A 13777-nucleotide genomic window follows, 5' to 3' on the forward strand; every position below is an offset into this window, starting at 1 on the left:
AGCAAGCTGGTCTTTGGATAGTCACTGAATCTACAATAGTTGAAACCCTGAACATTCTCATCAAATAAGAGCAATTCCACATCTTACCCTGAGAACAAAGGCTGAAGAGATGGCTCAAAAAGGAGAGACTCAGACAATTTAAGAACAAAACAGGTGTATTTCTATTGGACTACCTGATACAGAGGATAGTGTAGTATGGATGGATAGTATGAATGACAAGTAATACAAATATATTTTATTTGAAATAAACAAAAATGCTTACACAAATCAACAGGTCACTTAAAAATAAACTCTTGCTTGACTGTATTACTCAGCAAAAACAAAGCCGAAACATAAACACCCTTCTTTTTTGACGTGTGTTTGGAGGAAGACACTACTTGGTTTTTAAAAAACTGACCTTCCCTTAAGGCCTGGTCATAGAAGTGTAAACAATGTAAATGAATCCACCATTACCAGTTGTCATATCATATCTATGTCACCTGTGTATTCTGAGATCACACCTGTACCTGCCAATAAACCTGGGAAGGGTTGCTATATCACAGTTATACTTGAGTTGGCAGGCAGGACTGAGGAAGAGTAATTTGGAGTAAGTATTACATCCTAGTTAGAACAAATCACTAGTATTCCCTTAAATAACAGGTTACAATAGAAAGATACTGCCTGAAAGTTATCCTTTTCACTTTGGTTCAGTTTTAGTTTTTTGTTTGTGATTAACATAGTTGTTTGATTCATTCACTTATAGTACAATCCTGCCACAAAGTATTAAAGCACAAGATACCTATTATTCCTTCAACATCTGCATTTCTTCAAGTTTTATACTCTACTATACCCCTAGTATGTCAGCAGTTTTCGAATATTAAAAAAACAGTAATAAAAATGGATAACACTCTTCTAAAAATGCACATGTCTATAACTATAATGGTAGTAGGTGGGAAGGAGACAATGAGGGAAAGGGAAAAAAGCAAACATGTTCATGTAGGGAATGTGGTTCAAGTCTTTGGATTTAAAAACAACTTCCCCAGAGAAGTTGGCTATGATGGAATTTCCAGAAAACTTCCTTGGCCTCCAAAATGAACCTGAAAAGCCCCAATCCAAACATATGAAACTACAGTTATGAGATGTTATAAACGATGATCAAAGCAACTAGAGGGAGAAGGATGAATGTGTCTTCCATTCAGCTACAGTTTGCAGCATAGCCTCTTTAGCTGTTGGTCAATCAGTAAAAACCACTGAACACCAGAAGTACTTTGAAGGATGGGGTGGAAAAGTACTGAATATATTACCTGTCTATGTCAGTAACAGGGCTTCATGGCTAGGAAAATTTTCTAAACAGTAAAATGACTCCAGGGTAGATATCTCTCTCCATCATTAAATGTGGCAGAATTAAAAAAAAAAAAGATTTACAAGTAGATATAGTGAAAACAAAATTACAAGGCAGAAAACACAAAAGAATCAAGACAATGCTCTAAGTTCAACAGTATTCCATTAGGCTAGAAAACCTGTTAACTTTTGAAAGCCCTAGCAAAATATCACTCTTGTTTATAAATCACTTATTTATCATATGACCACATGTTGAATCCTTTCTTTCCATGTACTGAAGAATCCTACATTCAGCCTTTAAGCATTCTGCATTTCTTTGCCAATCTTGTAGCTGAGTATCTTGTTCCAGTCGACTTTGGTGCGGGTAACAGGAAGTTGCCGGCGCAAGGCTTTGAATGTGGTGTCTGACATTGTTTGATAGTTTTCACTAATTGCTGTCTGCAAAAGATAATTGAAAATAAGTTGAACAGAAACTAGATGTAGTGAAAGGGCATGCTTGAGTCCCCTAAGGACTTACAGGCTGGAAGATTTCTAGTGAGCACCTCTCCAATCTCTGAAGCAGGTTAAGAAGCCCACCTGTATTATTTCTAAAACTAGGGCTATACAGGTAATCCCCTGCTTTTCCAAAGTTTGCTGTACATTGCTTCCCTGGTAGCTCAGATGGTAGAGAGGTAGCAAATCTGCCTGCAATGAAGGAGACCTGGGTTCAATCCCTGGGTTAGAAAGATCCCCTGGAGAAGGGAATGGCAACCCACTCCAGTATTCTTGCCTGGAGAATTCCATGGACAAAGGAGCCTGGCAGGCTGTAGTCCATGAGGTCACAGAGTCGGTCACAACTGAGCGACTACCACTTTCACTTTGCTTTTACCAAAGCAAAAAAAAAAGTGTTCAGCATTTGTTTGGCAGTGAGGCTATTACAGGGACAGGGTGCACCCTGAGCAGTAACAGAGGCCCCACCAAGCTCCTTCCTTGGGAACTACACTCAGCATCTCAGCATCAAGCAAGCCAGAGCTGTGAACTGTGTCTGAGGATCTGAGGAGTATCTCAGTCATTCTGTACATCTGATAGCAAGATGTGTTCTAAGGTAACTGCTTCTCCACTTTACACCATTTGGCCTTGGAAAGGTTTCATAGAGATGCTCTACTTTGGGGTAATGGAGATATATCTGCAGTATCTTCCAATGCCAAAACCTTGACTGTAAGCAGAATGCAAAGTTGCAAGGTCTGCAAAGTCTCCATACTTAGTATCACTGAATAATTATGTATATTTATGTTCAAAGGATAGAAAAGTATAACAAAATGTGTTAAAAGCAAAATCTATATAGATCTATAAATAACAGTTTCAAGTTATCTTACCTGATACTCATTTTCTGCATGTTCTATGATTTTAATAAACTCCTTGGCAGTCTGGGCTTCATTCTAATGGAGGGAAAAATAAGAATTTTAAAAAATCTTAAGCAGTGAATAAAATTCAATAAGCAGTGAATAAAAAAGATACTAAAGAGTAAGTCTATCTTAACTAACATTTGTATAACAATTTAGTTTTTCAAATTTTCCTGTGCACATTATCTTCTTTGATTTTCAAAACAACCCTGTGAAATAGATGTTATTATTGCCACCTCCATTTTACAGATAAGAAAACAGAATTCTTTCAAATAATGACCAAAATTATACAGCCTTTGAATCATAAAGATGGGATCCAAATCTAGGTCCTCATCAAAACAACCCAATTTCTTTCCAATCTACCACAGTATACCCCAAAGACAACACAATGTCTTGAAATTTTTATGCCTTGACAATATCTCTGGTTTAAGATGATATAAACAATGACCTCAGACATATCAATCATATCTTCTAAGTTCATAGGCTCCTCTATTAGCTACTTATGATGTCGAGACAACTAATCACATTTTGCTTTACATGGTTTGGGTACAAAATGAATTTAATGTCACTCTTCCTTTAGCAATTTTAAGTAAACAGAATTAGAGAGGGTGAGATTTAATGTCTAGGGCCACGCCCCAAGATTCTTTCAAAAGAGTCAAAACTACGTTTTATTCATAATAATACTAAGACATAGTTACTTGCTGTTTTTACTTTCATATAGTTTCTGTGCATGTAGTTTCATAGAAGGTATATAATGTGTGACGACTTCATTACTTTTTGAGGGCTAATGTGTGAAGCACATATCCAGCTGTCTTTTATTAGTTTAGACATTACACACTTTGTGAAAATGTAAATTATATTCTTTTCACTAACTTTAACCCAGAAACATACAGCTGTTTTTCATGAAAGTAAAGTTAAGAAGTAATGGGTTTGTTAATGCTATATTTTGCTTTAGATTTTTTTTGGCCACACCAGGGATCTCAATTCACCAACAAGGGATTGAACCCAGGCCTCCTGCAGTGGAAGCATGGAGTCTTAACCACTGGAGTACGAGGGAAATCCCTGTTATTTTTAAATTAAAAAATACATATTTTTAATACTCCTCAATTTTAATTTCTACTAAGGTAGATAGATATAACACACATAAAAGCTATTGGAGAGCGCTCAGTAATTTCTAGGAATATTAAGTACTATAAATGCACGAAAAATTATGTCCCTTCTTTCCAGATATAGTGCACAATACTATTATTGAACATTCCTAAAAATGTTCAGTTTCTCTAATGATATGAATGTATGAATGATAAATCCTATAGGGTTTAGTTTGGCAAACTTTCCTTCCTCCTGGTATTTATCAATTGAAGATACTACTGTCCTTGAGCAAATCTCACAAGAGAGAAAGAAAAAGCAGCATAAATATTCTAAAACCATTATCACTATTCTCAGTCAAAGTCTGTGAACTATCATCAACTAATCAACAAAACTGGTTGGTTATATACTAACAATTATAAGCTGCCAAAAATAAGGACTTACTGAGTAGCACAAGGAATTGTACTCAATATCTTTTAATAACCTATAATGGAAAAGAATCTAAAAAAGAATATATGTAGGGGTGTGTGTGTGTGTGTGTGTGTATGTGTGTATATATATATATATATATGTGTGTGTGTGTGTGTGTGTATATGAATAACTTTGCTATATACCTGAACACAACATTATAAATCAACTATACTCAATAAAAATTAAAAAAAAAAAAGTCTTTTATAAAGTTCTTAAAAAAAAAGCTGCCAAAATCAAAGCAATGAAAACAACCTCCATTTCTAGTGGCAGAATCAGTACTCAGGATCAAAAGATCTAATTTTTTAAAAGAGAAACAAGACACAAGTGAGACATATATTAAATATTCCACACTCACCGAAACAGTTACTGAATCCTGTACATCTTTATGACTAACCAACTGAACATTGCCATCTTCATAATAGTGAACCTGTGTGAGAAAGTTAAGAAATGTAAGTGCTTAGAGCACATAGAAACTTACTGCTTAGAGCACAAATCCATGCCTTCAGCCACCCGCAATCTCACCAACTCTGAGCAAACAATTAATATGGCCAATGGTAATTTATAATGGTGCTTAAAATTCACAGAACACTTAAATTTAAGAATTCTCTTTACTTAGCAGGAAAAACTGATTATTAGTTAATAAACATTTACTATGTGCTTACTGCATTCCAGACACTGTGCTCGGCATTGTGAATAGAAAGATTATAAATAAGATTATGCTCTGAAAAGTATTAAAGTCATTAAACATTAGTTTTTCTCTGTGAAAACCAAGAAATTTTAATGGGTCCTAATCTTTTACACATCTCTCCATATATAATATCATCAGTTTTGATTAAGCAGATCTGACCAGGTGCAGGAAACTGAGGATTAAAGACAGGATTGAAAAACAAATATTCTATTGGTAAATCAGGCTACAAAAATACGTAAGACAAAAGCAGTCCTGAACCTACTGTATAGCACAGGGAACTCTGCTCAGTGTTATGTGGCAGCCTGGATGGAAGGGGAGTTTGCGGGGGAATGGATACATGTATATGTATGGCTGAGTCCCCTTGAGCTGTACACCTGAAACTATCACAACACTGTTAATCAGCTATACTCCAATATAAAATTAAAAGTTTTTTTTTTTTTAAAAGGCAGTCCTGAGGATGTAAGGCAAAGTGGATACTACAATTATTATAACAATTAGCAAGAAAGAGGGTTATCCAAGAGACAGACTAACAATTCAACTAGATGTATGGCTCGGGAAGTTTTAGCAATTTACAAGACAGGTTCAGTCACAGTCACCAAAATTAACAAAACCTTTTCTAGGTTTCATCTGCTAATAAAAATGTCAACATGACTATCATCCACTTAAATCCTTAGAAATTGTCTTCCTGGAGCTATCCTTTTGCTTATAGAATAACCAAGGGTTAAATATCCTAATGACATGTCCACATAACTCTCACTCTGATTTTTAAAAGACACAAATGAAGTAATAAGCCTTTCCTCAAAGTATGATCAGAGAGCCCATGGTTAAAAGGCATAGATGAAGTCCTGGACTTGCCTGGTGGTCCAGTGGTTAAGACTCTACGTTCCTAGTACAGGGGGCATGGGTTCGATCCCTGGTCAGGGAACTAAGTCCCACCTGTGGCACAGTGTGGCCAAAAAATAAATACAATAAAATGCACAGACTCATTCATTAAAGAAAAAGAAAAAAAAAAATGGTTTAAATCAGGTCTGGGTACTGGGTCCTACTGTAAAAGTTTCATCAGAAACTTCTGTGATGTGTGCTCTTAGTTTACAAGTTTGCCTTGGCAAAACTGAAACACAAGTTATTTCCTTCTAGAAGGAAAATAAATTTCCTTGTATAAATTTATAGTAAGCTGCCAGGTTAATAATGCTGATGCCATACTTACAAGAAGTCTAGAGCATAGACATAGTCAACAGATATAGAACAACATATTATCTTAGGTTGGGTTCCCCCAGCAGCAGACCCCAGGGTAAAGATCTGAGAGTTAATAGTTTATTTCAGGTAGTCTCAGGAAGCACTAGTAAGGAAGTGAGATACAGAAGGCAAGGAAGTATCAGGTGCACTAATGAGCACATTACAGCTGCCAAGCACTGGATTTTGGAAGACTATGCAGAACATGCTTTAGAGCTGTCCCACCTGAGGGGTGAAGAAGCTGGCATATTTCCCGACAACTTTTGAATGGCACTAAGGGCTGTGCCAGAGCTGCAGAGGTAACACTTCCAGCTTGCCTTAGCTGAGTTGGGCGTGCTCCTGCAGTTAGGAAAATCTCCCAAGAAGAGAGGTGCAGCTACTTGTAGCAGGAAGTAATAGGTACGTACGAAAAAAGTGGTTATAGATGACATCTACCATGTATGTTTTGATTAAATTATACCATTAAAAAAGGCAACTCTTGCTAACTGTTATTAAAGCAAGAGTTGTAATACAGCTAAATTAGGTATTGACTTTCTTAGTTATCAGTAACTATTTAATCTGACTTTATAGTTAGTTGGGCTCAAGAATTAAATCACCATGAATTCTGAAAGTCAAATTTGTTACGATCAGAAGACTTCAATCTAGCTAGGTATCAAATGAGGTAATAAGCTCCTTATTCACCTGGTGGCATGTCCCGACACCAGCATTAGAACTCTACTCTGCTTGGTTAATCACACTTGGCCATTCTCTCTATTCCTGTTTTATTTATTTGGTTGAAAACCTATCGTAACTATAAATGTAAATAAATAAAATAAGTCCATTTATGAAGCTTTCTTCAGAGCTAAGAGTTAGCAAATATATGTAGACATTTAAATGAGCTTTAAAAGACTCTAAGTAAGTTACAGTAGCTGCTATATAGTCATTTCTTAATAACTAGTTATTTTCTTCTTTTCTAGAACTGCTATTTGATAATTCCTAGGAAGATCTTAGGTTATTTTTGAAAGAGAAAAATAACAAGCAAGCAGTACATGTCACATGACTGTCCTTTATCAACCCAGAAGAGCTCTGTTTAACCACAGTACTTCCCCGGGAAGGAGACCTCTGTTTCTATTTACCATCTAGCTCCCTTTGCATCTACAAATAGTTGTTCCTTATTTCTAATGTCAGAGCAAATATCAACTTGCATGTTTGTTTTAAAGATGTGATGTTTTAACATGACCTATTAACATACTGGGATCTCACCTGAATCTTAAGTACTCCAACCACCTGGGCTGTAGGTGGTGTGATGGTGAACTTCCATTCTGATCTCCAGCGACCATTCCTATGAAAACACACACACAACCGTGGAATTAGCAGTAAGAAAGAAGTGGTCTGACACTGAGGCAGAGAATTCGGGAAAGAAGAAAAACAGAAACAAGTCATTTCGAGTTTGATAAATCCAAGGCTCTATCCACTCAAATGTAAGTTTTGTATCCAGTGGCCTAATCATAAGCTTTCCCTAAGTTATTTGACTTTCACTTTTCATTCTTTTTATCTTGGAGTAGAAAACCACGCCTATTCTGCTCATGGGAAGCTTTTCCACAAACACATGGATAGGCCACTGAGTTATGCAATAACTCAAATATTATTAAACAAACCCAAGTAAAACTCAGACTTTCCACAGGGTACTTTATTAATCACTTATTTTCACTCAATGTAACAGCAACATTTAAAAGATAAATTATAAAATCTTAGAATTAAAAGAAATCTAAATGATCACATCCAAATGCCTCACTCTGCGGTAGGGAACAAATAACTTACTCTAATCTAGTTAGATTAGGAAACCAAGTCTCATCTGCTGGTTTGGTTTCCTTTCTATATAAACATATAGATTAAAAAAGAGGAGAATATCTGCTTTCTTACCAGAAGTTTTTAGGCTGAAACTGGTGGCTTTCAATACATGCAATAATGGTCTGTTGCCCATCTATAGTTTTAGCATAAACCTATTATTAAAAAAAAAAGAAGTTAGATTCTTGAAAACATATTTAAACAACAAATACTATACAAAAGCAATATGCTAAATCCTTGGGGGAGATGAAGAATCAAACAGGATGAGCTTACATACTCACAAGAATTCATGGAATAGGAACACAAACCACATGTTAAGGTCTAGGGCAGACAGTGGTACAATGAATACAGAAGGAAATACTACTCCTGGTTTAGGGTACAAGAGAGGTACCAGTTAGAATGGGCCTTACAAGACAGATAAGACTGTGATAAGGAGAGATGGAGAATAAAGATGAATAAGCAGTTCAGGGAGGAAACAGAGGGCTGATCCACAAATGAGTAAATGGTAATTAGTTCCGTCAGGTCAGAGGATGTGTATGAAGTGGAACTGTGGGAGATAATACAGGATTAGACTTAAGTCATGTGGTAGTAGATGTAAGGTAAGAAGACTGGACTTTATTCTACATGCAGTGGACAGAAACCAAAACAACATGACCAGAACTGTTATTTTTGGAGAATAATCAATATTGGCATACAGGGTAAAACCTGAGAAAAGTTCAAAGTTAGGAGGCCACAGAATTAATTTAGGCAGTAAATTAGGGTCCTATCAATGAATATAAGGATCCACAAGTACAGTCAAAATTCTGGCAATATATTGCAAATCAAGGGCAAGAGAAAGGAAGGTACCAAACTGTTTCCATGCTTGGATGCCTAGAGAAAGACTGGTGTCATTAACAGATTGGAAAGTTCAGATGGAGATGTCCAGCTAGGAGGTGGAAACACCAACTGTTCCTTAGTGTAGGACAAATGAACAAAAATGTGATCACTAAGGAAAAGAAACAATAAGAGCCTTTTTTACAGTCCACAAAACATTTTTATATTTATTTTCCTTTTGTTCTAATAAATATAGTGAAACACATTGTTATTATGTTTAGATGATAAAATTGAAGTTTGTAGAGCTTCTTGCCCAAGGTCATTCAGAAAGTGGCTAAGGTAGAACCCAAATTCACAGGTTGTCTGACACCAAATTCTACAACCTCCCCTACATTAAATAAACTATAAGTTTTTAAGAAAGAGAAATATAGTGATGGGGAATGCCTACATTTATAAAAGTAAGGGGGATGACAAGAAATAAGTAGAGACAAAATAAGAATAATTATAGGGAGACTTCCCTGGTGGACCACTTTGTAAGACTTCTGCTCCCAATACAGAGGGCCTGGGTCCAATACTTTGTCAGGGAACCAGATCCCACATGCCGCAACTAAAGATCCTGCGTACCACAACTAGGACCCAGTGTAGCCAAAAAATAAATAAATAGAAACTCTTTAAAAAAAGGAATAATTAGAAGGTACTGACATAGCAGTCTAGGGAAAGATAATTTCCAGAAGTTAGCTGACTGGCCTCAGTGTGAAATGCCATACAAAAGTCAAGGACCAAGAAAAAAGGACACTGGGTCAGGTAATTCAGGAACCATTAGTTCACCTCGGAGAGCAGTTTCTGTAGAGTACGGACTGAAGTCAAAATTCATAGAGTCAAGAAGTAGGAGCAGAATGCTCCCTGGTTTGCTTGTACAGTAGAGAGAGAGAGAGAGAGAGAGAGAGAGAGATGAGGGAAGGGAGAGGTAGAGAAAAGGGAGAAAGGGGAAAGTGGAAAGAGAAGGAAGAGAAGTAACTTGCAGGAGTTACTATTTTGACTAAAGAAATGTCTTCCCTCCCACCCTACTTAAGCACAGGAGAAATAAAAATATTTCTAGGTAAAGAGAACTATTTATCGGAAGAGAAAATGAAGTCACAATTAGACATCTTGAAGTAGATAGGACTGTATGAAATCAAAAACATGGATCTTTCTTCCTCAGATGGAAGTACATGAAAGACTTCTGAGTGTGGAAAGAAGAGAAATAGAAAGATTTCATGTCATTCTTAATCCTATTAAAATGTGAGGGAGGAGATGCCTGTCTAAGGACAACAGGAAAGTTTTGGAACACAGTACCACTGATCCTTGAACAACATGGGTTTGAACTACTATTCAACAGTAAATACTACAAGTGCTACATAATCCACCATTACTTTGCCAACAAAGGTCCGTCTAGTCAAGGCTATGGTTTTTCCTGTGGTCATGTATGGATGTGACAGTTGGACTGTGAAGAGAGCTGAGTGCTGAAGAACTGATGCTTTTGAACTGTGGTGTTGGAGAAGACTCTTGAGAGTCCCTTGGACTGCAAGGAGATCCAACCAGTCCATTCTGAAGGAGATCAGCCCTGGGTGTTCTTTGGAAGGAATGATGCTAAAGCTGAAACTCCAGTACTTTGGGCACCTCATGCGAAGTGTTGACTCATTGGAAAAGACTCTGATGCTGGGAGGGATTGGGGGCAAGAGGAGAAGGGGACGACAGAGGATGAGATGGCTGGATGGCATCACTGACTTGATGGATGTGAGTCTGGGTGAACTCCGGGAGTTGGTGATGGACAGGGAGGCCTGGCGTGTTGCGATTCACGGGGTCGCAAAGAGTCGGACATGACTGAGCGACTGAACTGAACTGAACATAATCCACCACTGGTTGAATCTGTGGTGGGATGAAGAACGGTGGATATAAAAGGACCTTGGACATGGAGGGTCTCCTATGAATTATACTCAAATTTTCAACTGCACAAAGGTTGGTTATCCCAATCACTGCACTGTTCAAGGGTCAACTGCATACATAAAAATACCAAGGATTATTGAGATAAAATTAAGAATTACTAAGCAGGACAGCTGAGGATATAAAACAGTAGACACTCTTAGAATACCTTCTGTAGCTCATTTTTTAGCTAAGAGAAGTGAAAAGGACATGGTGGGGTTACTCAGTGTGGAAGCTCTCCAAATTAAGAAATGAGTAGTGAAAATTTTTGAATAGGTAACAAATGATAAGTTGAAAGTATATTTAAGAATGAAAAGTCAATTTTCTAAAAAAGTGTGTGTCATGTCTCTCCTTGCCATACTAGGTTCCAAAATTGAGTTCTGTGCTTATCTATCATACTGTGTTTTTTCTATTTTTTAAAAACAAAAAAATAAGAAAAACAAACATAATGATAACCAGTATTTATGTACAGCATTATGCATTAATAATCTAACCAACATTTTTCTTAAAAATGTCACAATTTTACAAAGGGAAAACTGTTAGAACCAAAATTTATCTTTTTTTCCCCACCAAAAGATATTAAAAGAAAGTTAAAATTACCTTTGATTTCTAAAGAGCTATTTGGTTCAAATAGTTTTGACTATCCAATTAAATCACTTATGTAGAAGTAGCTTTGTAAAAAATTCTTTTTGATGAGTGTAAGGCCATTTCTTAAATAAGACAGGTGTGAAACAGGATTCACTGAGATTTAAAATTTTTATGCACTGGGGAACTCCCTGGTGGTCCAGTGGTTAGGACCTGGTGCTTTCCCTGGCGTGGTCTGGGTTCAATCCCTGGTGGGAGAACTAAGATCTTGCAAGTACTGTGGCATGGCCAAAAAATTACAAATAAATAAATTTTTATGCACTGGGATTTTAAGAAAGAATTTTCCATATAAAATGTCCTATTTATACTCCTTTCAAAAATAATTTAGGGAATAAAATGCAGAAGAGACTGTAACTAAGAAGAGATGTCTGTGGCTGGCCAAAGCCTCCAAATGATAAGGTAAATATAAGAAATAAAGCTCTAATAATGAAGCAGGCAGATACTTAACAGTACAGAAGCCATTGGAATAATGATCTTTCACATAGGCCCTTAAAGCACTGTCACAGGATTCTCTCCAAGACTTTAGACCTCCGTCTGCTTCTTCTGGCTGGGGGTCACTTGCTTCTTTCCGTAAGTGATCAAACTTAAATGAAATTTTGTTTCTTGGATCTAAAAATCTGCTATTACCCAGGTCACCGTGTTCTGTAATTAAGACCTTCCAAAGAATAATTACAAAGTTAGGCAATTGTAAAAAAAAGACAGTTCTTGTCACATTTTACAAAACAAACAAAAATTCTAGAGGCAATTAACTCTTCATTTAGTCAGATTGCTCTTTCATAAATTTTTCAATCAACCTGTATTTTTATAAAAATATGATCTTTGGGGTAAAGTCAACTCTAAACGGACATTTCTCCCATCCTAACAATATCCTTCACATTTTGGTTTCTATAACATACAATCTATACAATTAATATACAACCTATGCATACACACATAACTGTAATAATAATTTAAAAGTATACTTCTGCATTTCTTTTTCACATATTTCATGAATTTCTTCCAGTCATTACACTTAGCACTTAAAACAGGTAATACAATCAATCATATGATTCAAAAGTGAAAAAAAAATTAAAGTGAAATCTTTTTCTCACCTCCATCTACCATTCACCAAATTCCCAACATATTCCCCCTTCCCCACGAAGGTAACTGATTTTATTAATTTAGAGCAAGAATTGTCTTTGGCAAGCTATGTATGAGGTGCCATTTGTTTTTGTAAATAAAGTTTGTTGAATACAGCCCCACTTTTTTTTTTTTTTTGTATTGTCTATGGCTGCTTTCCTGCCGCAAGAGCAGTGCTGAGTAGTCTAGGCTGACTCTTTCCTGCAAGGCTGAAATATTTACTCTCTGACCCTTTACAGAAAAAATTTGCCAATTTCTGATTTAGATGATTCTTTTGGTGTTGATTTAGATGATTCTTTTGGTGTTTCTTTTCTTTTTTAATGAATACAAGTGTATTCTAATTCTCTACCCCTTTCTTTTAAACAAAAACTAGAATACTATACTGTACTGATGTATCTAAGGCAATCTTTCCATATTAGTGCTTATGGAACTTCCTTGTTTTTTGTTACAGCTATGTATGATTCCATTGTATAGATATACAAAATTTATTCAACTAGTCTCCTATTAATGGATAGCTTGGATAGTTTCTAATCTTTTGCTGTTATGAACAATATTGCAACAAATGTCCTTTTATGTACAAGTTATGAACATGTGCCAAGCAAACCTGTGCTATAAATTCCCTGAAACAGGACAACTGGGTCAAGGGTAAACACATAACTGATAGAGACTGACACACTGCCCTCTATCATAGAATGTAGTACCAAGTTACAAGCTCATCAGCAGTAGAAATCTTAACCTGCATGTCTTTTCCCTTTAAAAAAAGAGGTCTTTTGTATTTCCACTTTGGTGAACTATTTGTACCTAACCTTTGCCCACTTTTATACCAAATCTTTGTCTTTTTCTAGTTGAACTATAGGGAGATTATCCTTTTGCCTGGGTTTTTAATTCCACATATTTCCCCCTAACTTACATTTGTCTTCTGACACAGTTACTATTTAAAAATAAAGTCTCTTTAAAAAAAGAAAATTATTTGAGAAGAATTCCTACTCTTGAGATTTCTATCCTTATCACCAACCTATCTTTAAAAAACCTTGTTTATAATAGTAGGAACCATACATAAAACAATTTCCTTAGTCTTACCTTCATAAAGCTTTCTCATTATAATTTTACAACTTTTGTAACTCAAAGGCAAACACATTCACATTAAAATTTTAATTTGTACTTCCTTAATTACTATTAGTAGGTAATCTAACACTTTTAAAGTTTGCTTTGTATTTTCCAGTTGAGTTCA

General features: G+C 36.0%; 1 protein-coding gene across 1 annotated transcript in view; it reads right to left on the minus strand.

Moving 5' to 3' along the window:
- Positions 1–220: 220 nt before the first annotated feature.
- Positions 221–13777, minus strand: part of CAPZA1 (capping actin protein of muscle Z-line subunit alpha 1) — a 44173-nt gene continuing 30616 nt past the window's right edge. The window contains 6 exon segments of the mRNA NM_001083480.2: positions 221–1758; positions 2676–2738; positions 4615–4686; positions 7423–7501; positions 8083–8162; positions 11876–12082. Coding sequence (NP_001076949.1) covers positions 1618–1758; positions 2676–2738; positions 4615–4686; positions 7423–7501; positions 8083–8162; positions 11876–12082 — 642 coding nt within the window. The 3' untranslated portion in view covers positions 221–1617.

The sequence above is a fragment of the Bos taurus genome, chromosome 3 (assembly GCF_002263795.3).
Source record: "Bos taurus isolate L1 Dominette 01449 registration number 42190680 breed Hereford chromosome 3, ARS-UCD2.0, whole genome shotgun sequence".
Taxonomy (NCBI): Eukaryota; Metazoa; Chordata; class Mammalia; order Artiodactyla; family Bovidae; genus Bos; species Bos taurus.